The sequence below is a fragment of the Barbus barbus genome, assembly GCF_936440315.1.
Source record: "Barbus barbus genome assembly, chromosome: 40".
NCBI classification, from domain to species: Eukaryota; Metazoa; Chordata; class Actinopteri; order Cypriniformes; family Cyprinidae; genus Barbus; species Barbus barbus.
Genome location: NC_136718.1, coordinates 22,422,916 through 22,448,198, shown reverse-complemented (window position 1 = coordinate 22,448,198; position 25,283 = coordinate 22,422,916). Strand labels below are relative to the sequence as shown.

The following is a 25,283-nucleotide window of genomic DNA, read 5'->3' as shown; positions in this document are numbered from 1 at the left end:
CAACATTAGTATTGTTAATTTTTTTAATTGTTGTTGGCCATTTAAATTTCATTTTTTTTTAAATGACAAGTATCGGAATACCGAAATTGGCCCTGTATTTACTCGGTATCGGATCGATACCAAAATTTGCAGTAACGCACACCCCTAGTGCCGGGATCCGAACACCACGCCCCGACATGAAACAGGGCATGCAGACAAGAGAGACCAGAAAACAAGACAAGAAAGGAGTGTCAGGGCTCCGTCACAAAACCATGAATAAACTAGACCGAAGGGACAGAACCCTAACATTCGTAAGTCTAAAAAACTAGTAACCAATATGTTCATATAGGGAATTTTAAATAAAATTATATAACACAGAAATCTTTTGTTATTTAAAATAATTTATTTTAAAAATGTCAGATTTCTGGCAGCAACAATAATAATAAAAAATGCAGTGGTGGACGAAGTACACAAATCAAGTACTTGAGTAAAAGTACAGATACGTATAATAAAATATTACTCCAATAAAAGTAAAAGTACTGCTTTTTCAATTTTACTCGAGTGAAAGTACTCGATTTTTTGTATGTACTTAAGTAAAAAAGTAACTTTATATTAGCACTTTTTTAAAAATCCTACTGCTCAAAATACCTGTGATTTTCCCAAAATAGCCACTATATTATGGAGTCAAATATATATATGTTTGTTGTTGATATGGACTACGTTGACGAGAGTGATGTAGTAATGTTTAAGCTTACACTGTGATGTACCTGACAGAAAACAGATTTGACCATCTGCTTTTCAGTAAGAAAAACACATTTTAAAGCTTGTCGTTTTGCAGAACGTCACACTTATATATAACACGAGAATAAGGCCTGAAGTTAGGAAGAACATTTTAAGGAAAATATAATTGTATTTTCATAATGTATTTTCATAATGATTTTGAGATTCTTCTCAAACCTTGTCTGTGGTGTTAAAACACCCCTGCCCAAAATGCCCCCAGAGGGCATCACTTCCCACTTATATAATTACTGTAGTTATGTTCTGAACATCACATCCTTTCTTTTTCCCTCAGATGTAATCTATCTAGGTGGTTGAATAAAAATATTTGGACTTTATATAAAAAAAATCCTCAATTTAGCACCAGCAAGCTTGTTAGCTAGACAGTTAGCATTAGCTAACAATGTTTACTTATTTTCAGTATGGTTATAAATACACATTCATTTATTATATTATATTCATTTATCACATATTATAGCAAAAATAAAATTGCTAACGTTACAGCAGCAGGGAATATGAGCGTGCATGAGTTTTTTTATCTGTGTTATTTTAATGTTTCCTTTTTTGACAACACATTGATCTGCCTGCATTCAAGCGTTTCAGTGAGCTTAAATAGATCACCCTTTACAGCAGATTTAGTTCACAAACAACTGACAGTTTTGACCTAAATATGATTTTCAGTTACAATAATTAATCCTAAAATTCAAAATTAGTACCTTGCTTTCGCAGCATCAGACACGCGCGCTCACAAGATGTGAGTTCAGTTCACTGGAGAGACTCGCTCTAAACGGATCATTTGAATCAGTGAATTGTCGACTCGAGAACAGCTGCAATCGGATCATTCCAATTCGCGAATGAATCGTTTGGTTTGGTCAACGAATGGTCTGGGGCTGAATGAATGCTGCCGGCACTGGGGAGCTACAGTTCATTGAGGGAACCATGAATGCCAACATGTACTGTGACATACTGAAGCAGAGCACGATCCCCTCGGCAGTATTCCAACATGATAACGACCCCAAACATACCTCCAAGACGACCTCTGCCTTGCTAAAGACGCTGAGGGTAAAGGTGACGGACTGGCCAAGCATGTCTCCAGACTTAAACCCTATTGAGCATCTGTGGGGCATCCTCAAATGGAAGGTGGAGGAGCGCAAGGTCTCTACCATCCACCAGCTCCGTGATGTCATCATGGAGGAGTGGAAGAGGACTTCAGTGGCAACCTGTGAAGCTCTTGTGAACTCCGTGCCCAAGGGGGCTAAGGCAGTGCTGAAAAATAATGGTGGCCACACAAAATATTGACACTTTGGGCCCAATGTGGACATTTTCACTTAGGGGTGTACTCACTTTTGTGGCCAGCGGTTTAGACATTAATGAGCGAATTTACACTGTTATACAAGCTGTACACTCACTCCTGTACATTGTAGCAAAGTGTCATTTCTTCAGTGTTGTCACATGAAAAGATATAATAAAATATTTACAAAAATGTGAGGGGTGTACTCACTTCTATATATATAATTTCTACCAATATATTTAAAAAATATGAATATGTAGAAAATAGATTTTTTTTTTAAAACATTTAAAAATATAATATCATACACACATGCACACACACACACGTCACAACTGAAGAAAAACTTTCTTCGTTGCCTATACTGTAATACGTCTAAACATATAACACATTGGAATAAAAATAAATGATGAACAAAGCCTAAACATTGGATACTGAAAGATTGGAAATGTATTTTCCTGAAATGCTGAAATAAATTTTAAATATATTTTGGTATATGACATTTTAATCAAAAATATATTTTATTGAGCTTCACAGTTTACAACATATTAAATATGTGTTTATCATGCATTTTGGACAGATTATTTCTTTATTAACATTTATTTCTTTATTATTATTGTATTTATTTAATTATTTTCTTCTGTATGGGAAACTTTTACTTTTGATGCCGTTAACCTAGCAAGTATATTCCACATTTGTGCTTCCACCTCTGGTATTTTCACTGGTTTCTCTCTATATTATGCCACTTTTCTCAGGGTTTAGAAGTGTACATTATTCAAGTGAGAGTGTATTTTCAAAAACCTGTTCAAAGAACTGATTTACTGAATGAAGTTTAAACTTTGTTAAAAAATCACTAAATATCACCTTATAAACATTAATCTATCTGTAATGCTCAACATCCTAATTAGAATCATAGTGTTGTTGTATGATGTCATGATCATTTCATCCACAGATTCATAGTTGCACATCACAAATACACCGCAAATAGTACTGCAAATGAATAGCTTTTATTGATGCAACAGGGAGGACAGAATATCAGTACAGCTAAAAGGAGTGAAAAAAAATCATTGAATACAACAACACAGTCATTTGGTTAGGCTGACTACATGAAATGGAACAGCTGAAGTTGTGAATGATCAGAATGGTTCAATATTTGCACTCTCTCACATTTGCAAACTGTGAAACTACACCTTTATCGCATAATCCAAAATATTACTCCCATAAAAACAATGTCTGGCCTAAATCGTCCTCTAAAAGCAAGATCCCAAGATTAACTGCACCCTTTGGTTCACCCTTTACTAAAAATTGAAAAAATTAAATTCCCTTCTTTAACTGCAAATCAATCCATGTGAAAAGCATGCTGAACGCTTACTACTCCTCCACTTATTTAGGAGCTTCTTCACTTTTCTTTGACAACCACATCAGTGAAACCATGCACCTGAGTCAGCTGAGGACAATCAAGCGAAGCCAGAAGTTTGTAAGGACCGGGACACTTAGGAATAAAAGTCTCAGTCAGGTTCACCGTGGCCAGGCTTGCGATTTCACTGAGAAATAGATGGAAAGTAAGACATTTAAATATATACCAATTAAAATGAACAGCAGTCCTGCTGTTTTGTATAGTTTAATAGTGAGTTAATCAGATTCATTTCTTACCCATAGTTAATCGATCTGCAGTGTTTCATTCCCAGTCCCTCGATACGGAAAACTGCGTTCTTCAGCACGCGGGGCAGTGGGTTCTGGAATGTGATTTTTACTGGCACTTCTTTGCCCACTACACAGTCACATCCAGGCTGAAAGGGAAAATCACAATCTGCATTAACACCATTTAGGTTATGAATAGTTATGAAATGGACTCCATTTTCCACACCCAGCTAATAATCAGTTGTTCTTAATTCATTTCTAGGCCTAGGATTAAATGATTTCACAAAACTGGGTGAGAGTTTCATTCATAAATACCAGGTGGTGAAGTATAGCTTTCAAGTTTTTCAGACTCACAGTGATGACAAGATCTGAAGTGCACAGTCTAAAGTTGAAGCGTTTGGCCACAATTTGCTTGGTTTGAGTGACCCGTCCAGCGACAGTGAGCATCATGGTTGAATGATTCACAAGGTGTTTCTTATAATCCTCATATCGCAGGCACCACTCCAGAACCTTGGCTAAAATGGTCAAGAGATAAACACTGAATACATACAAGCTATTATTTTGAATGCAGTGGTACACATCCTCATCCCTGCCATATCAGAACAATTTGTATTATACTATTTCAATTTAGTCTCTACTGAGTCTCTACACTCTTAAAAATAAAGGCTCTTTATTGGGATTGATGGTTCCATGAAGAACCTTTAACATCCATGGAACCTTTCCATTGCATAAAAGGTTCTTTACAGTGGAACGGTAAAGAACCTACTCTCTACTAAGATCAGATTTATGGTCTTTGGATGAAAGCTAGTGATTTATCTTTTATGAAGAGAAACATTGTTTTGAAGTATTTTCTTTTTTTTTTTTTTCATTTCTCATGGTTTCTACAAAAGCATCGGAGCATGTAGAACTCATGGTAGCTCAGTTTTGAAACACTTATTATTTTGACTTGTTATTTTGTTCAAAATTAGTTTTGCAGTGGATTTGAATGCATTTTGGCATGTTTGTGTCTCAAGCTCTGAATATTTGTTTTCTTACATTCACTGGCCTTGAGCTCAAAGCATGTCTGGTCCTTCTTCACCAAGGCCTTGTGGACTCCGGTGTAGTATGTGGCAGACACCTGGCTGTGGAGGGTGACGCTACGAGGTGAGCAGCATTTGTTCTTCAGAGTGATGCAGAGCACGGCATCCTTGCCCACACATGGTCCATCACCCTTCATGGTGATATCACAGACTACATCCTCAGCGCAGGGCAGTGGGTACACGCATCTCTTGCATCCATGACGAAGGGCTGTTTCCACAGCATGGCGCTCCTCCTCTGAACCTGACGGATGTTTAAAGTAGAGGTAAAATTATAACTATTCAGAGTGAAAGTGTCTTTAAGTGATATGTGTGACTTTTCACCTTCTGGGTGTTTGTAGTGGTGTGTGATATCCACACGTTTGTCTGAGCCAACAGCCTTGGTGCTGATGCAGTGACCAACTGCGTTCTTGTCAACATGGATCACAGCGAATGTTCCACAAGCTGTCCGCTGCCAGAAGACTACATCACTGTTCACCTAGAGCAGGAATAGTTCATTGCTCATAATGTATTTCCATAAGGTGGCGTGTATGTGAGAATTTGAGAAAAAGATCCAAGTTTCAGGAATAACTGCAATAACCTACAGTATATGCTTAATGCTCAAATTACAAAGCATTTTCATACCTCTGCAAAAACGAAGGGTGCGTCATATTTGAGGAAGACCTGCCCACTGCGAACTGCAGAAACAGAGGTGGGGCCACAGCGGAAGAAGCCCTGGCTGGTTTCCTGAGGAGTGGAATCAACCACCTGCCAACCTCCAAAACCAGATGGCAGATCAGTTCGAGTCATCCAGGCCTCATTCCACACGTGGTAGTTCCTACATGGAAGAGAAAAAGAAACATGATCTTTGTGAATGGATTCAAAGCTAGAACAGGAGACACAATGTGTGTACATTGAATAATTTCCACTTGCCTGCAAATATTGACGCTATTTGCGTGAACCTAATAATTCATATTAGAGTAAGTGGGAGGATGTCTTAAATTTGCATAAACTACCTAATGCAATCACAAGTAGGATTTCCTAAGTCATTATAAGAATGCATACAAGAATGTTGCAATGAAGATTCATCACTTTGTGCTTTTTCAGAAACACTGCATTTAGATCAAAACTGTAAAAAATATTCAGTGTACATTTAGTGCATTTAATTTGTCTCACTAACAGGTGGTGCTCATCAAAGCAGTTATCACCACATTGGTGATAATCTCGGACAGTTTGAAAAAGGAGATGCAAAAATAATCATTTTTTTATTTAATAATAAGCACTTTTAGATTAGATCATTTTAGGTTTCTACAGAATCTTACCAGATTGAATCACAGTTCAAGTTATCGATCAGATCATAGTTCTCATCAAGAAAAACGTCTACTGTCATGGACACATCAGTGTCATGAGCAGAACAGAAGTTTGTGACTGGACGAGCAGGAATACCCAAACACCTCAACACTATGAGAAAGAGAAGAATATAAGTGCATTACATCTACAATCAATTTCTCAAAAAATGTTCTCCTCGTCCAGTCTGCAGGAACTCTTACGTGTGTTGGTGACTCCAGCAAAGGCCAAGCTCTGTCCATATTTGACAGGTATGCCTCCACATTTGTGGTATTGTTTCAGGATAGCACTGCTGCTGCACCAGGATGTTGGAGCGGTTCCATCTCCATAGCTGTTTGACCAGTTACCCACCAGCACACCACAGTCATCATTGGCATTAATCTGTGAAAGTGAGACAGTCAAAAATTATTATTTGTTCTCTTGCCAAACATCAAGTCTTCATGGATGTTTATTAGGCTTTATTGCATGCCAATGAAAGAAAAGTTGAGACTCACCATGGCAGATATCACTCTGACCACGTTAACAGGATCTCCCCATCCAGTGCAAAGGCCACCACTCTTCTCCAACACATAGAAACATGCAGCCAAAACTCCTTCATCAAACTAAGAATCAGAGAAATGATATACTAAGGTGCTTGCCATGCAGTGTGCAAGTTCTGTGGTTTATAAAAAAACAAAAATGATTGTGCTATGCTTGTATTCCACCACTTCAGATCAAATATATTCCAATGCAAATCCTCTTTTCTTATTTTGACATGCATTAATTAAAAGTTTGGATCTTACTTGACCGAAATTCCAGGTTCTGGAAGCGATCTGATGTTTAGTTCCATAGTAGATTTTTCCCACGTCATTCAGCACATACTCAACTCTCTGGGCCTCGTCATCCAGATACACAGAGTCATCTAGTAAAGAGAGAGACCGTTTCAATTTCACAATCACTTACTGATTATAATAAATGTTCCTTCTCATTTTTGTTTCCGTTTGACAGATGCTTGCTTAATCTGAGCAGAAGCATCCAGTGTCATTCTTTACAAACAAATTTGAGAGACATGCTTTTTTGAGAAAACGATCAAGATCACAAAAACAAAACTATTCTTTTTTTTATGTAATTCCAGTATTGCTTCTATGAACTTGAAATCTCTGTACCATTCTATGATGCAGTTTTTATCTCGTGTCTGTGTGCAAGGTTTCATACTAAACATTTATTAAGATGTGGGACTGATTTAAATCTATAGCATTTTTCAAAACATGCTTCTGCAAGAAATTTAAGAAGTTAAGAAGGAACATTGAGATGTGGTTCAAATGTTTACTATATATTTTGTATTCTCTCCCTCTTATATGTACCTTTGCACCAGGGGTTGAACAGCATGTAAATGTCATTGCAAGGGTTGCAGAATGAAGTGGCCCTGCCCTTCGGGCCACAAGTCACAATGGTGAGGTTGTATCGTCCAATGCAAGCAGTCGGAAGGGAGTACACACACAGTTTGATTCGATTTTGTACCCGTTCAACAATCTTGGCCTCCCAACGGCATTTCTTGAATTCATCCACTAATGGAACAACCACCAGAGTGCCATTGCAAACTGATGGAACATTGCCTGTGAAATAAAAACAACAAGAAATTACCATGGTTAATATAATAAACTAAAACTAAACTATTAGTTTAGTTTAGTTTATTTCATTTATTTATACAGGGACAAAAGTGTTGTGCCAGAGTTAGCTATAAAGCTAATTTGCATCTATTAAAAACCCTCTTGTTACTTAAAATAAAATAAATATAAAATATAAAGAATTTATTTTATTTCAATTACTTGTTAAGGTTGCATTTCTAATTTGTGTTTAATGAAGTAAAATAACTAAAAAAAAAAAAAACTGCAATAAACAATAATAATAGACATATTATAAAAAGTAATAAAATTGATAAAGACACATCAAAATTGCTCAAATCTAAACTACTTTACATAAAATTAAAATTAAAACAGAAAATACAAAAACATGATATTAAAAAAACCCGAATTCTCTGCTTAGAGTCAAATCAGCACAAGATGGCAACTGACCAAGTTTCAGCTCCAGATGAAGTTGGTCACATTTCGGATTGAATGGCCGGGAAAGCTCAATCCACATCTGGAAGCACTGTCCTCTGCGGACAATGAGGTGATCACTGCGGAAACAACTGGTGTGATGCTCCTGACGATTCTGACACTTCCAGAATTTCATGAGGTCAACACTACGAACCTGCAGAACCAAATCTGATAAAAACCAAGCAGAGTAAATCAATTAGGAGCTTTAATGGACAACTTCCACAAAATGCAGCTCAGGCCAAAGATCTACAACTGTTACCTTCGCAGGTGCGCACAACCTGGCAGTCATCCACACAGTCCTTGAGGACAACTTCCTTGCAGTCATAATCACAGCGCGGCTTCACATAGTCGCAAGGCATGGCGCAAGGGTTGTTGCATGGGTTGACACAAGGAACCACGCAAGGATTGACTACAGGTTTCACGCAAGGATTGACTACAGGTTTCACGCAAGGATTGATGACTGGTTTCACGCAGGGATTCACACAAGGATTGACAAAAGGTTTCACGCAGCTAGACCCGCTCCAGAAGCTGTCTGACTCTAGTTTAATGCCTGGGAAACGGCCGATGTTGCAGAAGTTGTTGCTCAAGCCATACTTTATGATAGACATGCTATGGGGTGCAAAAGAAAAGAAAAAAGAGAGTGATATTAGTTGTCATTTAAGTAGTTAAACATTCATATCTTTCAAAGCCTTTTTCCTCTAAATCAGAATATATAAAGTTGCACTGAGTATATTAACTGCATACAGTTCAATTTATTGTGAAAGCGTTTTTGATGGTTTTTAGTTGATTACTTACATGTTTGTGGTTCTTGCTCCAATGTGGTGTTGAATCTGAAGAGGTTTTTATCCCTGTTTGGTAACAGAGTAACAATTGAGTTAAACTCAGATTACTAAAACAAAGCAAGTCTGGCTGGAACCACGGCTTCTTGCGCTGTGACACTTCTCTGCATTTTAGTCTGGTATATATACACTTCATTCCCAACCCATCCACATGAGTTCTTTGTGTACCTATACTATTTCACTGTCCCATGAAAGAATTTTAGATGAATCACACAGGTTAATTTACAAACAAGCTGTAATGGTGCAAATTTACGGCTTAGTGTAATTGTTCTGATAAATAATTGATATAAGAATAATCACAGGCAGAGCTGTAATTGAGCAATTGCAGCATAAAGGAGCACATAAGCAGGTTTACCTATGGAATATATGTTTAATACTAAATACACAATATCTGTCTAGACACACCCACTCATTCTTTATTACTGTTTTCTACATTTTAGAATAATCATTATGTAAACAAATGAAAACCACTTTTTCAAATGTCTTCTCTTTTTGTCTTCTCTTCCATATCGAAATATCCTTAAACATGAAAATGTGAAAATAGATTTCTCTTGTTAAAATATAAATCTAACAAAATAAGTTGTTTATGTTGTTATAAGCTGCACACACACACACACACACACACACACACATATGTACATATAGCAGCATAATCTATATTTGTATATTTATATAACTGCATGCATTTAAGTAAAAGGCCTTTTAGTATGTTAATCTTTTTATTGACTACATGTAAATTTGAGAGAGACCATGTTTAATTTTATTTAACAGTAACTAAATAAGACCATTTTTACCTTATTAACCCTTTTAATTTGTGGTGTTTCACGATTAATTAAAAGGAAAGGGCAAATAACAAATGGCAAGAAACACATTAAATTAAACATTAAAATAGTATTTTCTTGTAAAACATATTCTAATAGCATTAATATTTTAATTAAATACATCTGTAAATATTTAGTACTCTGCAGTGTGACATGCTAAAAATCTAAAAGATACATTTTATATCAATCTTAATGTTGGCATAATCATTTATTTCCATGTTGGTCAGCTAACTGTAATTCACACACCCAAACTCAGTCTTTTTGGAAATCATTAGAAAGACAGACACGCCACAGGTGTGTAAACGGTTTAATTCTAAGTTTCATAACTGCCACATAACCGCCATCATCCAAACTGTCCCAAAATGACAACACAAAGGATAAAAGGAAGGAATTATAATGTTAGATTAAGTGCAATTTACATTATAATAATCAAACAAGAATCAGCAGGACAAACAAAAAGAAAAACTCCTAGTTTGGCGATAATGCTATGCCATCAGTCAAATTACTGTATGTGTCCAGTCTATATTTCTTGATTGCATAATTTGCCTAATTTCTGATCAGGGGTTGGACACATGCATTTGAGTAAATTCACCATTAATCGAGGTAACCGTTTTGTATGAATGATAAATCCTTCCTTGATTTTTCAATCTGGACTCAATTAATAGCTATTAAGCACAATTATCCTGCAGGTTTTGCAGCAACATCTTGTTTTTCCAGTGAATGACTCTATAATTATCAGATCAGATCAATATGCTTCCCATACAACTTGTCCCTAGTTGTGTCAAAGCCCTAATTTTGCATTATAGCCTATTCAGTGAACAAAACTACATGCTCAGTTTGATGAAAGCTTGTCATATAAGCTCAGAGGGATAGTTCGCCCACAAGAAACTAAGTCCTACAGAATCAAGGAAGTCGCGGACTCTTAATCTAAAGGTTGTGGGTTCGAGTCTCGGGCCGGCAGGGATTGTAGGTGGGGGGAGTGAATGTCCAGCGCTCTCTCCACCCTCAATACCACGACTGAGGTGTCCTTGAGCAAGGCACCGAACCCCCAACTGCTCCCCGGGCGCCGCAGCATAAATGGCTGCCCATTGCTCCGGGTGTGTGTTCACGGTGTGTGTGTGTTCACTGCTGTGTGTGCGCACGTTGGATGGGTTAAAGGCAGAGCACGAATTCCGAGTATGGGTCACCATACTTGGCTGTATGTCACTTAAACAGTATTTTAATTTTTGGGGGAACAAATTCAAACATTGCTAGAAAGTAAACTTGCTCATGTTGCTCATTTGTGCCTCCTCCTTTGGGTAGTTCCCACACTTTAAAACTTAGGCAGGATAGGAAAATTATCTTGTTACAGTTTGGACAGGAATGATAATTACAGATTTAATGACTTTCTCAGTAAATGATTCAGTTTGTATACTAATGGCACTAATTAGGTCAGTAAAGTGTCTCATATATACACTGACTGTATATATCATATAGGGACACACCAAAATTATTGATTATTCTCACAATATATATATATATATATATATATATATATATATATATGCATAGTATTGACGTCACCTGATTAGAAAGTAGTTCTTAGCAGTAGTTCTCAGGACATATATATATATTTAGTTGTAAACGGTGGAACGTATTGATTAATTTACTGTTCATACATCTGTTCATAAGTACATGCATACATTAAGTAAGCAAGTTTTTATAGTAGAATTTGCTAATTGTATTTTTAAGAGCAGCGGTTCTCAATTCCAGTCTTCATATTTTGCATGTATCTCTTATCACTTTGGGAAATTGTTCTATTTGACCTTAAGTGCCCTGCAAAGTGGATTCACAGGATATTCTGCCATGATTCTAGTTCAAATGAAGCATATATGATCCATTCAAAGGGCATTACACACAAAATCTTTACTTGTCACACAATTTCCGAAACCTGACACTCAATAACACCAGAACCACACACCAGTCTGCAAAACCATACACTAATTTCTCTGCCTTTGACTCAGTTTTCAATTTCATAAACCACTTTTTGCAACTTTTTGCATTCACACAATTCTCTATATAACAAACAAAAATCTAAGAGGAAGTATTTTGATTTCCTTTTTCAAACACAACCAATCAAAATGCCACATTAATTCATCAGTGCCTCACACTAACTCCTCACATGTGCAAACATTCATTGCTTTACTTAACACCAACCAATCATGGCTTTAGAATAGGCCTATAAATACACATCTACACAACTAAACATGGTTAATGCATTTCTTTTCTTTCGTACATAGGAGCTCATGAAAGAAGAGCTTTAGGTTTTCAATAACTGTGTGTATATCATATATCCAAAAATATAATATTATGGCAAAGGTGTTTGCAACGTAAGACAAATGTTTGCTTTTGAGATGTGTTTGTGATATTTTGAATGCAGTGCTTCATTTTGCACCAGATATGAGTCATTTTGCATTTTTGTGTAATTCTTGGATTTGTGTGTAAAAAAAAGAAAAAAAAGAGGCAAAGTTTTGAAAATGTGCGTAAGCAGCTGAAAAAAAAAGAAAATGGTAGAAGAGGACAATAAATACACATCTACACATGGTTGATGCATTTATTTTCTTTCTGTGTAATACTGTATTCACAACCACAAATGCTTAGGCTACAAAAGGCTACGGTTTGGTTTCAATCTTGTGTAAGCAGTTGAAAAAAACTGTAAAGTGTTCAACGTGAATTTAAATTGTATTTATTTACAGAGGTATGTCACACTTCACACTTCTCTAGTACGTTTCGTCAGTGTGTGAAGAAGCTGCAGGCGGTGCTGTAACGCAAATCCATGAATGAATGTTCCGAAGTGAAGTAAACCCAGGAATGGGGAGCAATGAACACCCTGTAGGGGCCCTCAATCGCAACACTGTTCATGCATGGAGCTCTCTTCTAACGAGCTGGTTATCTGAGTCAGGTGTGTTAAATTAGAGAAACATGCGAAATATGCAGGCCGTGGGGGTGGGGGTCGCGAGGACTGGAATTGAGAATGGCTGTATCCGAAATCGCCCCCTATACCCTCAAATAGTGCACTATTTGAGGGGACAGCCATTTTAAGTAGTGTTCGAAACCATAGTGGATGTTCTCGAGTGCACTCATTCAATCCCACAATGCACCACAAAAACGAGTGACCAACCGATGTACACTCAACGGCTGGAGAATCCCCAGAATACACTGCGAGAGTCGCGCGCCGAATGAATTCCCGCATCTCACCAGAAGATGGTGCCTGCAGCTGAATCATCCATTCATCCATTTTAGAAGCGCTCGTGCATGGCGCAATACAGCGTAATACAACACAGGTACAAAATGTATTGTAAATTGACTATTAGGGTTTATACATAATTTCCGTGACAGAGTTCAAGATAAATCCTTCAATCTTACTACTGGAGCTGCCCATATCAAATGATTATTAAACAGCAAGCAAACTATGCAAAAGCGACAATCCTTCCGGTGCGCCGAGTGTCCGAATTCACTCACTCGTTTTCATTCACTCCTTCATGTGAACTGTATGAGTGGACTGATGTAGGGAATAATGAATGAGGGTATAGGGGGCGATTTCGGATATAGCCAATGACTGTCCCAGAGAACAAGTAGGCTTACTGTATGAGTAGATGCAATATCAGCAGTGGACATAAGGGGGCTCTAATGATTGGCTAAACCATCCGTCCAAATTGATTGAGATCAAGTCTGACTGTTTCACCATCCAGAAAACAATGACTTGACAGTCAACATTATTGTACAAAGACACCTTTTAAGGCAACTGGTTCAGACACTATGGCAAATAAACTAAAACCAAATTCAGGTGAGCTTTAGATATATGCAAATAATAATTTAACGACCACAGTTTTTATTTCTTCATATGAATTTCTATGTAAATAATAAAAAAAGACATTTATTAATTCATTAACTTTAAACTGTTCATTCTACTTTTATTTTTCAACCAAAATTGAATTGCATGCACTGTATTGTGGAGTATCAAAACATGCATCCATGCAGCCTTTAAAAATCGGCCAGATAAATGCATTTTAGCGTATGCAAACAATAAATTTGGACGTGCTTTGCTATACTACCTCCATATAGGTTTGCATCTTTACAGTCAACATACTTTTCCTAAATGTTTTTGCAGTCTTTCCAGTAGGGGGCAGGTTATTCCACAGAGTGGTTCTTCTCACAAACTAGTTGTAAAATAAAAATAAAAAACGTTAAAATATATGTACAATGCACACACCCGTATGAATAGTATATGAAGAGTTTGTTACAAATATATAAATAAATAGGACACAAATATACTATTCTGTAGAGAACCTGCATCTGGAATGGGTTACCAGTTTGTTTTGTGTGAGAGGGAAAGCATGAGTTTGTGTTTATGTGTGAATGTGAAACCACACAACACCAGGAAACTGATGAGAACATGCTATTTCAGCAGAACTGCGAAAACCATTTCACTTCCTCTCCATGTTGCTATAAGCAACCACTCTTCTGCTGGGGTCAATCCATATTCCGCAACATGCAGACAATAGTATCAGAACAACACTACTTGATTGAAATGTTCAATAATAATAATAATTCATAATTCAATAGTAATTAAGAAGAACAATGATTCTTCTTAATATAAGAATCACTGGTGATTCACTTTTAGTCATAATTAAAAAAACGGTTGCAGGGGAAAAATTTAAATTAAAATAATTGCTACTAGCCTTCTAGTTATGGATAGGTAGGATAAAGAAACAATATTTTATATAAATCAATTTGTGTGTGTGTTTTGTACTGAAGTCATATCATATTAATAAGCATGTGGTTTGGCCTGTGCAGTTTATTGTAAAAATCTATTGTGTGTGTCTGCGTGTGTGTGTTGTTTTAAACAAAATTTTAATAAATAACACAACTGTCTTTCAAAAAATATAATTTTTGTTAAATGTTTGTGCTAGTATTCTAAAAACAAATGCTTGTTAGGTAATGTATAAAATAATTTAAGAAGTTTGATTCATAACAGAAATATTATCTAATAGGACTTAATTTCCTGACTAAAGGAAATTACACCAACAAAAGTGTCTGTGAGGTACAGTAGTAACAGCATATTTTCAAGTTTAAACATGTATGTTGTACGTCTTCATAAAATGTGATGCAATTATAAACTTCTGGTTCATATATGTTTATCTTGCCTGGTTGCTTAAGCCTTGTTTTGAGGCAGTTCCTTGGAAGAACAACTGATGTATTAGTCGGGATCAGCCTCGGTAAGAGGAAGACACACTTCCCCATGCAGGACAGAGGTCAAAGCAGCTGCAGGTCACATGCCTGTCCAAATAATAACAACAATAGTTAGGCACAGGTCTCTATGAATAATACTGTATGTATGACATTTTAAAAACTTTCCAAAACATGGTAAAACTCTTTGCTTTATTTCTGATCTATGAAGAGCTGACATTAGAAATAAAGCATCCATTTCACATTATAATATCACATATCTTTTTTTTTTTTTCATTTTATTTGACCACATTTTACTCCCAGTTCACACAGAGGCAGAAAACACATCACATACACTTCAAGCTACATATAACCACAAACTAGTCATGTTCACACTGAGGTTAGCAACATGAACAAACAAAACAAGCTGTTGAGATCTCTGGAACATGTCAAACTGATAGGGACAGATATCTGAACAAATGAAAAATGATAATGCACGTGTATGAACATTAGTAGCATCAATAAATAATGCATTTTGTACATATTCATTATGTGCTAATTAGAAGAAAAAAAACATTGTACATTTTATGTTAGTGGTGTTTGTCTTCTCCCATTTGCTCTTTTTACATTGACTATCACTCTAGACTTATACAATCAGATACAACAATCATTCCTCAAATATGTATTAAAATAAATATTGATAAACTTAACATTTACTTCAATGGTATGAGATGACTGAACGCTTTCAACTTATTTTCTATTGAGCTGTCAACAATTGATTTGCAGTGGTCCAACTATATAAAATATAGTGAATTAAGCTACAAACTTGATCGTGATGCACAATGTTTCCATCTATCATGTATTGTGAGGTACGTGCAGCTCATTATGGATTGTTTTCACTAGCAGTAAACCGGTTACCAAACCTGAATATTTTCATAGATTTGTATCGGATGTTTCGACATGGAAAGCAGTTATCTTCAGAATGGGAATATATTTTATTTGTAAACATCACTTTTCTCCGCTTATTTCAGTTAATGTCATAAAGCTATTGAGTTAAGCCAGCAGTAGGCATAGTACTGACTTTGTCGTATGAACAAGGCTGAAGGTGCTTTAAACTGAGTCATTTAAACTGGAACCGCTCCGACTGATTTAAACTCAAACTCGTGACTTTTATTATTCATTTCAAGCTATCCACTAGAGCCAGAAGATTTACGCACCGGACTAACTTGGTGATTTGATATTGGGCATCTGGGGCTGCTCCTCTTCTGTGACTTTGAAAGCTATCCACTTGCAAAAATCTAATCCAAAAGGCCATTCATCTTTGAATTTCGACAACGCTTGTAATGGTTTTAAAAAGCAAGTAGTGATGGGTGAAATGTTTTTTTTTTTTTACATCGGAATCAGTAAAACCATTGTGCCGCAAAACTGATTCACTGTTGATTCAATGATTCACTGTTTCAAATCACTCGAATAGGATCCCTTATCATTCAGATTGGAACTTCAAAGCTTGTTTCGTGAATCATATCATTCAGATCAGAACTTCAGAGTGCGTATCGTGAATCATTTGATTTAGATCGGAACTTTGGAGCAGGTTCGTGAATCATTTGATTTAGATTGGAACTTTGGAGCAGGTTTATGAATCATTTGATTTAGATCGGAGCTTTGGAACACGTATCGCGAATCATTCAATTTAAATTTGGATTTCAAATCATTTGATTCAGCTTTAAAAGGTTTAAAACGTGTCTACACACCCTGTTCTGTTCGTGTATTGCTCCCACTAATCATTTGGTTCAGAGAGTCAACTCTTTGAACCTGTTCCCTTCCAGTTTGGGGAAGTTCCACTCAAAAAAGACGGAAACAAATCCTTCTTATATGCTAACAGTATGAAAAAGACAACGTATACCTGTGTATGTGGTTTGCACCCCTAATTTAATGAATACTTGACTGGTATGCAGTAAGAATCTCTATTTTTTCCTCCCCACATTCATGTTCCAGTTAATGAACATTTTTTATTAAGGCAACATAGCCTACCTTACATATGGTCTCAAAATCTTGATTAGGCTTTATTTTTTTACTGTAGTGTGTGTGTCTTTAATAGAGATATTTTTTGGGTTATTCATGTTTTGTTGTAGTAATTTGTAGCCTAAATGTTTTTGCACTTAGAATGCAAGTAGAATAACGTCACCTCATTGTACCTGAAAATGCTTATTTTTCAGAATGATTCTGAATTACTTAAGAATGTTTACTTACATGATAGGGGGTTAGTTGTCAGGGTTAGAAAGAGAGAGCGAGAATAAGCGCGTAACTCTCTCACTGGTATAGCTGGGGTGGTGGATTGGCTAAAACATCATTGATCTCATTGCAGCAGTCAAATATCAGTCTCTGTTTTACCTCTTACCTGAATAGAAAGAGTTTGAGAAACGGACACTTTAATGTAGTAGGCTCTCACATTTCTATTTTCGTAACGTATATTTTAGCATGAGCTGAAGAGAAAGCATATGGGCAATTAGTAGAAAAACAGTGTGATAAAGTTTATGACTCTGAGGAATGTCAGATTTCTGCAGAACCATTCAACAACATCACATGCCAACAGTTAATGGGTCAGGTCACAGTTCACCCAAAAAAAAAAAGTTTTCCTAAAGAAAACACAGCATATTTAAGGATTATTAAGACTTTTTGCATTGCATTTCATAACAATAAATGTTTTTATTGTTATTTCTATGATTGTATATAAATGTTTTTAACGTCTAAATGCAAAAATAAATATTACAACAGTATACATTTTATTATAGCTTGCATAAAGAAAACAATAAATGTTTTTATTTATTAATTTTTATTTTTCAAAATATATCACTTCTGATTATTTTGAGAAAATGAACAGAATCAAATATATTAAAGTTTGCATAAGGACTCAAGACTTTTTGCATTGGATTTCATGACAATAAAAGTTATTATTATTATTTCTATCATTCTATATAAAGGTTTTATCTAAAAAAATAGATAATTTAATTAATAATGCATTTTTATTATTATTATTATTATTATGAGATGAAATGACCAGGAAGTGTTCTTGACATTCATTGACATTTTTTTCATCTTAAAACATTGCCATGCTTTGTGTAGTTCAATCTTTTTTTTTAAATGATCATGCATTGTGTACTTCCAGTAAATTCATACTGTCCATATTCTCACTAAACATTTTGTCTCCTTTTCCTCTATCAAACACACACACTCAAATATTCCGAAGTGCGTCCAAGAGTCATGTTGTAGGGGTAATCTAGAATAATCCTACTTTATTGGCTGTTACTGCTGTGACGCAGGTCCGCTCCCCCTGATAGATTCTGGGTGACATCTAGCCTGACCTGACATTACACTCAGTCATTTATACACACACAGATACCAACTAGTCTATCTTACACAGACACACAGTTTAACACGTGTAGCCATCTAAACAGGGACTTAATTTACCCTTAAATTAAGCAATTTACAATTACTACAGACTAACCCTACCACACAATCCAAACCCTAAAATAAAACCTGCAGCACTAATAGAAGCAAATAAAGACATTACAGTCTTTATGAAGCATTTTCTTTTTAAGAACATCCACTTTTGATATCTGATATATAGTAGCTAACCTAGGGACATTTTTCTGTAATTTTATTCCCTGAAATATAGCATGGTTTTATTTTTCTTTCTTGTTTAATGTGTTTCAGAGGCTGAAACCTCACGATTCGCCTGCATAAAGGTACAATTCGACTTCCAAACATTATGTCTTTCTCTAGAGGGCAGTATTGACATTCAGTGTTATCTATCAAGGCAGAAAGGTTGTTTTGCTATTATTCATTTATTGTGTATGTCATGTATACCTTCACGCTAATTACCTTTAGAAACCTTGCCATTTTTGACTCGTATACCAAGTAGAATTTTTAGTCATATAGCCTATATCAGTAGCCTACAGTTGTTTCTTTGTGCCATAGAAACAGAATAAATACACAACACATAATTTTTTATTACCAAGCTATACTTTTGCTTATTATAAATGTCCATGTACTGCTTTAACAGGTCGTACGTGGGTATAACTGTGTATAATATTACTGTAGGTGCGGAGCGCGTGTCTGGATTGGTGCGCGCAGCTGTCACTTAAATTCTCCGTCACTCCTGCTTTAGTTTACGGCTTAATCTCTATGAGTCCTCACTGTGTGCAACCGAGATGGAATGAGCAACCAGCAGTTTACACAGAGTAACAGCTGACAATGTGATCATACAGGTAGGTCTTCCATTTACATTGTATTGATTACGCGCATCTATACTCTTTCAGTGCCAAATATAACAGGATTTGCACATTATTGGTGGACTATTTATATATTTATTTTTTACAGCGTCAAAACAACATGTAAAGACTCAAAGCTTCCAGCTTTCGCTTTAATTGAGGAGAGGGACGGGGTCTTCTGCTATTTGACATTCGTTGTTCCTGGAAAGACATGCCCTTTATTGTCGGGCGCGAAAACTCATCGCAATCATTTTGATCATCACGGCCATCCCCGAGAGCCGTGAGAACCCACGTTCACCGCCCTCGCCACGAATTCAGCGCTGTGCGCAAAGGTGCAAACGGGACATCTGGAGAGCTTTTACGCACAGAGGTGCTGCATGCAACACGAATGATAGACGTACAAATAAACTCTCGCCCGACTGAAAAATACTTTTTTTGATTTATTCAATGAAATTGTAAAATTTACCTCTTGCATCCGTTCTTGTGATACGGCCAAAGCGACCTGATTGTAGGACTTCATAACTAAGATCTGTAGGCTAATCACTCGCCATGGAAGATAATCTAAATAATTTGAGCGTGCTGAACTGGGAGCAGGTGAAGCGTCTGGATGTCATCCTCACCGAATCCATCCCGATTCACGGCAAATGGAACTTCCCCACTTTGGAGATGAAACCTCGGGATATCGTCAAAGTCGTGCGATGTCGCATGGAAGAGCGCAAGATTCACGTCCGGGAGGTCCGGCTGAACGGTTCCGCGGCCAGTCACGTTCTCCACGAGGATAGCGGTTTGGGCTACAAGGACTTGGACCTCATATTTTGCGCGGATCTGAAAGGAGAAGTGGAGTTTCAGACCGTCAAGGATATCGTTCTCGACTCCCTCCTGGATTTCCTGCCTGAAGCTGTGAATAAAGAGAAAATCACACTAGTTACATTAAAGGTAAGCATTTAGTGACTTTTATTTGTTTTAATTGTGTTGTAACCCGGTGTTCTTCTTATCTTAAACCGGCAAAAACTGGTCTTTTGCTCTTTTTACATGGGATTTTGGGCACTTTTCAGCTGGGAGACCAGCTACAAAGTTGAGCAAACCTGCTTAGTCTGGTTTAAGATGTTTTTAAGCAAGGTAGCTCAAAATCCTGGCAAGTAATTGAAAAGTTGTGGGTTCAAACATTGCAGGATTTGATTCATCACCCTCCAGCAAAGCACTTAATCAAGTTACTCCATCAGGACTGTCCTTAATTTAAGTATACTGTCACTATGGATAAGAGAGATTTAGCTAAATGACTGCTTAGTAACTGATATAATTCCATATGTTTAATGTGTTAAATAAAGGGGAAGTGCACTACATGCTATAATTTGACACTGACTGGACCTAGACATGTCCTAGAGAGCGTATATTAGATTTAAGCTGCGATGAGATAAGGACACTGGTAGTAAAAACGCTGGTTTCTACTACAAAGAGGATTTCTCTAAACTAATTTATGACGGCTCCGCTTTCTCCTCTGTCTACTCAGTGTATGCAAAGGCAGACAGCCTTTTCATGTATGCAAATTTAGCTGATATAATTTAAAGCGATAGCTATGTAATGGAATGCCTTTACTGGATATACAAATTGACTTTACAATGACAAAATTAGCAGCTGTTGTCCTCTGCTATTGACAGCATGCTGTTTTCTTGCGCAAATTTAAAAAAATGTAGTGGGGAATGACTTTTAATAATTATTTATTTGTCTGCTTAAACATTTCACATTGCCCTTTTGTGCATCTCCATCTTTTAATGTATTTGAACAATTTTCATTGGTCCTCCTCCAAACCTATTTTTCTCTTTCCTCAGGAGGCTTACGTGCAGAAGATGGTGAAAGTTTGTAATGATTCAGACCGCTGGAGTCTAATCTCCCTCTCCAACAACAGGGGGAAGAACGTCGAACTGAAGTTTGTGGATTCCCTGCGGCGTCAGTTTGAGTTCAGCGTTGACTCTTTTCAGATCCGTCTGGACTCCCTCCTCCTCTTCTACGAGTGCTCTGAAAACCCCATGGCTGAGACATTCCACCCCTCCATCGTGGGAGAGAGCGTTTACGGAGACTTCAACATAGCCTTGGACCACCTGCAGCAGAAACTGATCTGCACGCGAAATCCAGAAGAGATTCGTGGTGGCGGCTTGCTGAAGTACTGCCACCTGTTGGTGCGAGGTTTCCGCGCGGCTTCAGAAGCTGAGATGAAGCTTCTCGAACGCTACATGTGCTCTCGGTTCTTCATCGACTTCTCAGATGTGGCGGAACAAAGGCGCAAGCTAGAGTCGTATCTGCAAAATCACTTTGTGGGATTAGAGGACCGGAAGTATGAGTATCTGACCACACTGTATAGTGTCGTAAATGAAAGTACAGTATGCTTGATGGGACACGAAAGGCGGCAGACTCTGAGCCTCATCACCATGTTGGCAGTACGTGTTCTGGCGGAGCAGAATGTAATTCCCAATGTGGCTAACGTCACTTGCTACTACCAGCCTGCACCGTACATTGCGGATGGCAACTTTAGCAATTACTACATTGCTCAGGTGCAGCCAGTCTACGCCTGCCAACCCACCCACATATTCTCACCGTGGTTGCCCTGCAACTGACCAATTTTCATTTTGACCAACAACATGTCTATCTGGAGCACTCGCCCAATGAGACCAGTTGACAAGTCTGTATTTCTGTGCTCTGCAATGTGAGAAAAACCTGAGACTTTCCCAATTGGCTGCTGCCAGCTCACTCCAAGGAGAAGCTACAAGCGAGCCAGATGAGAGAAAGGGAGGGAGAGTGAGGTAACTTGGATTCATTCCCATCGGGCAGCACGTTCTACCTAGGCTTTCAATGGGTATGTGCCAGGCCTACAGAAGCACAACACTGGTTGAGAGGAAACACAATGGAAACTCTACAAGAGTAATAAGGACACAAAATGGACTATCTTTGTGTTTGTGTACACATGTTTGTGATAGACATACTTGAAGAATCAAAGATGTCCTGCATATTGTGTTGAAACGGCAGATAGATTAGCAAGATAACTTTTTGATGCTCGTTACTCATGCTATCAGACTGAAATCAATGGACACTTTTCTCAAGCCAAGGATATTCTCATAGATACCAGATACCCAAAACAGATGATCATTTAAGTGCCTTAAACTGAAAAAAATAAAATAAAATAAAATATAATATATATATATATATATATATATATATATATATATATAATTAAAGTCGCTCTGCAAATGATCCCAAATTATGTTAGTCAAGACATATTTTTGGAGTCACATATGAGTGAAGGTAGTGTACAATAGCAAATGGATGACGAGTTTTAAAGACCACTTGATCATTAACTTCCAACTGATAGTTGTAAGACCTATTTCTTATAATGTATTAATTTTGGGGTCTAAACAAAAGTGTTGCATAAGATGCTTTTCCATCCAAGGAATTGGCAAGATTCGTATACCTGCGTGTAAGACTGTACATCTGAGTTTTTCCACAGCTTCTTGTCTCATCTAAACTGACCTCAATGTACTGTTGGCTCAGTGCTGGTTTAGCTCAGATTAAAATGCCCAGGGCAATGCCATTACATCTAAGGCAGAGAAGTAAAACAGGTCGGGGCTGAACAGGAAGAGAATTAATGAAAGTTGTTTTAAATCCAAATTGTTGTTGTTATATCGAGGTTACCTGGCGTCTTTCTGAAGGCCTAATTACCACATGGCCGCCAAATCCAGAGATTATACCTTTGGCACATCTGACCTACATAACCTGGGGGATTAATACCAGCAGAGACATAACAGTGAGAGGCAGAAGCTCATTTAATGGAAACAGAACATATACCCCCATATACCAGGGGAAGTCGTGGCCTAATGGTTAGAGAGTCGGACTCGTAATCCAAAGGTTGCGGGTTCGAGTTTCGGGCCAGCAGGGATTGTAGGTGGGGGGAGTGAATGTCCAGCGCTCTCTCCACCCTCAATACCACGACTGAGGTGCCCTTGAGCAAGGCGCCGAACCCCCAACTGCTCCCCGGTCGCCGCAGCATAAATGGCTGCCCACTGCTCCGGGTGTGTTCACGGTGTGTGTGTTCACTGCTGTGTGTGTGCACGTTGGATGGGTTAAATGCAGAGCACGGATTCCGAGTATGTCACTAAAAAAAAAAAAAAGATATTCTTGTTATTCCTCAAGATACTCAACGTAAAAGCATCTACATGCTGTTGGAACTTAATGCAACACAATCCCCCAGTGGAATTATTCCATAAAGTCTGAATCTGAATGCCCTGACATATGTTAAGGCCCTGTCCCCAGTGCTACCAATTCAACAATTTGGTGACGTAATACTGCATAGACTGTCCAGTGGTAGTCCAAAGGTGTGGGCTGGGCAAAAGAGGGGCATTAGGGGCACTCGGGAGCACCTTTCAGAAACAAAAATGGGACACCTTACGGTCACATGTCTGGCCCTGTCCCAAATGATACCCTAAGCCCTTGCGGTCCTTAGCTGATTCTACACTCTGGTGATGCAACGCTGCATAGACTGTCCGGTAGTAGTCCAAAGGTGCATACTGAGCAAAGGAGGGAGGGGGGGGGGGGGGTGGTAATACATAATGGACACTCTACAGTCACATGCATGCTACAGGACAGCAAGTTGGGACAGGGCCTGAGAATGTTACATGTACTGGATGCATAAATTCACCCTAACTGATCATACAGAGATGGACATATTACTCCCATACATTCACTCACATATAATCATATCTCTTATTTTTCTACTGATTCTTCTATTTTTGTACATTGTGATGTTTGTGCTAAGGTCTTGGTTAAGACCTTACTCCAATGCTGTGAAGAGTACTGTTGTGTTTTATGAGTCGAAAGACCCGACCAAGCATTAGTGCAGCAAATTCTCATCAAACGTTGGTGTAAATTTTCATTTCAAGTCATTGCATTTGGGTGCCCACACAAGTGTGAATGTCTCAGTCTATGTGTTTTATCTTCTAAATTAAACTTGTATGTGAATTCAGATGTGATGTTCTGAGCTCACTACTGTCAATATTGCAATGCGCCATGTATTTGCAAACATGAATGACTCATTAAATGGTGATTTTGAAAGTTACATTGGCTCAGTGATGTTTGTTATCAACAGGACATCACACAAGCCACTATTTAACCTTGATCTCTTGTTGTTTGTCTATAGATTATCCCTTCCTGTTGTGGGGTTTTAACAAAACCAGTGCACAGCATGAAATTCATGACCTGCTGATAATACCAGCATTTGCTGTGTTTTGGATGGTTTTGCTGGTTAAAAGTATGCTAGACCAACACTAGCACTTCCTAGCATGAACAAGCCAGACATAAATGCCAGTATAAGAAGGTCCTTTCATCAGGAAACTGTTATAAAAAATCTACATTTCACAAACGTAGCAAATTAACACTTTGTTAACATAAGTTTTGAAAACCCAGCATTTGTTGTTGCATTGCAACAGTAACTAAACCATTGATGTCTTATGCATAGAGTAGCAGATGGTCAGTCTGTTTAGAGTACATCACCGTTGGCTAAAGGATGCACCAATCTACCTGTTTAACGATTTCCATATATAATCTTCTGTGTTTAATGTACTTTGACAACAGTACGTCTCTCCACAGACCTGTAACTGTTAGCTAAGCAGCACACAGTGCAAGCAGATTTATTGCAGCCTACGTCATGTTGCCGTAGACAGGATATCGCTCCAGCTGTCCCCAACTCTCCCTCATTTACTTTCTCCCCTTTGTACTTACTCATTAGGACTTGCTGCTATATCACCCTTGACTTGGGTAAAAAACAATTTCAGATATGTAGATTTGGTACCTTTTGATTTGTGCTGCTATTTAAAGGTTGAGTCTCACACATTTTCTTTCCATCTTCCTCCCACTGTCCTTATTTCCACTAGGAGCTCTAATAGGGGAAAAAAACAATTAAACCAGCCTAAGTTGGTTTGATGATATTCACCT

At 37.6% G+C, this 25,283-nt stretch overlaps 2 protein-coding genes across 3 annotated transcripts; one reads left to right on the top strand and one right to left on the bottom strand.

Moving 5' to 3' along the window:
* Positions 1 to 3,030: 3,030 nt before the first annotated feature.
* LOC306859294 (protein-glutamine gamma-glutamyltransferase K-like) lies at positions 3,031 to 20,136 on the bottom strand. 2 transcript variants are annotated; one of them, XM_079400261.1, is made up of 17 exons: positions 19,771 to 20,136; positions 17,284 to 17,431; positions 15,012 to 15,144; positions 8,961 to 9,013; positions 8,425 to 8,774; positions 8,142 to 8,333; positions 7,431 to 7,682; positions 6,870 to 6,988; positions 6,582 to 6,689; positions 6,291 to 6,468; positions 6,063 to 6,201; positions 5,386 to 5,578; positions 5,086 to 5,239; positions 4,721 to 5,005; positions 4,040 to 4,200; positions 3,698 to 3,834; positions 3,031 to 3,588 (listed from the first exon to the last, which is right to left on the bottom strand). In XM_079400261.1, exons 5-17 carry the CDS (start codon positions 8,771 to 8,773, stop codon positions 3,444 to 3,446), a joined length of 2,412 nt encoding a protein of 803 aa, XP_079256387.1. In that variant the 5' UTR covers position 8,774; positions 8,961 to 9,013; positions 15,012 to 15,144; positions 17,284 to 17,431; positions 19,771 to 20,136; the 3' UTR covers positions 3,031 to 3,443. The 2 variants fall into 2 exon arrangements, with proteins under 2 accessions (XP_079256387.1, XP_079256388.1); XM_079400262.1 differs by lacking the exon at positions 17,284 to 17,431 and having other exon boundaries at positions 3,032 to 3,588; positions 19,925 to 20,080.
* On the top strand, positions 19,854 to 24,401 carry LOC306859297 (terminal nucleotidyltransferase 5A-like; the record flags this gene model as incomplete). The annotated part of the gene is made up of 2 exons (XM_079400270.1): positions 19,854 to 20,240; positions 21,134 to 24,401. The coding sequence occupies 2 exons, from the start codon at positions 19,854 to 19,856 to the stop codon at positions 21,914 to 21,916; spliced, it is 1,170 nt and encodes a 389-aa protein (XP_079256396.1). The 3' UTR covers positions 21,917 to 24,401.
* Between the last annotated feature and the right edge of the window lie 882 nt (positions 24,402 to 25,283).

Bases quoted from the DNA above. Each gene is read 5' to 3' on its own strand.
- LOC306859294 (XM_079400261.1), bottom strand. From the start codon at position 8,773: ATGTCTATCATAAAGTATGGCTTGAGCAACAACTTCTGCAACATCGGC. The intron at 6,989-7,430 runs GTACATATAAGA...TCTCTTTACTAG, and splicing joins GTTCAACCCCTGGTGCAAAG to ATGACTCTGTGTATCTGGAT. The intron at 3,589-3,697 runs GTAAGAAATGAA...TCTATTTCTCAG, and splicing joins TGCAGATCGATTAACTATGG to TGAAATCGCAAGCCTGGCCA.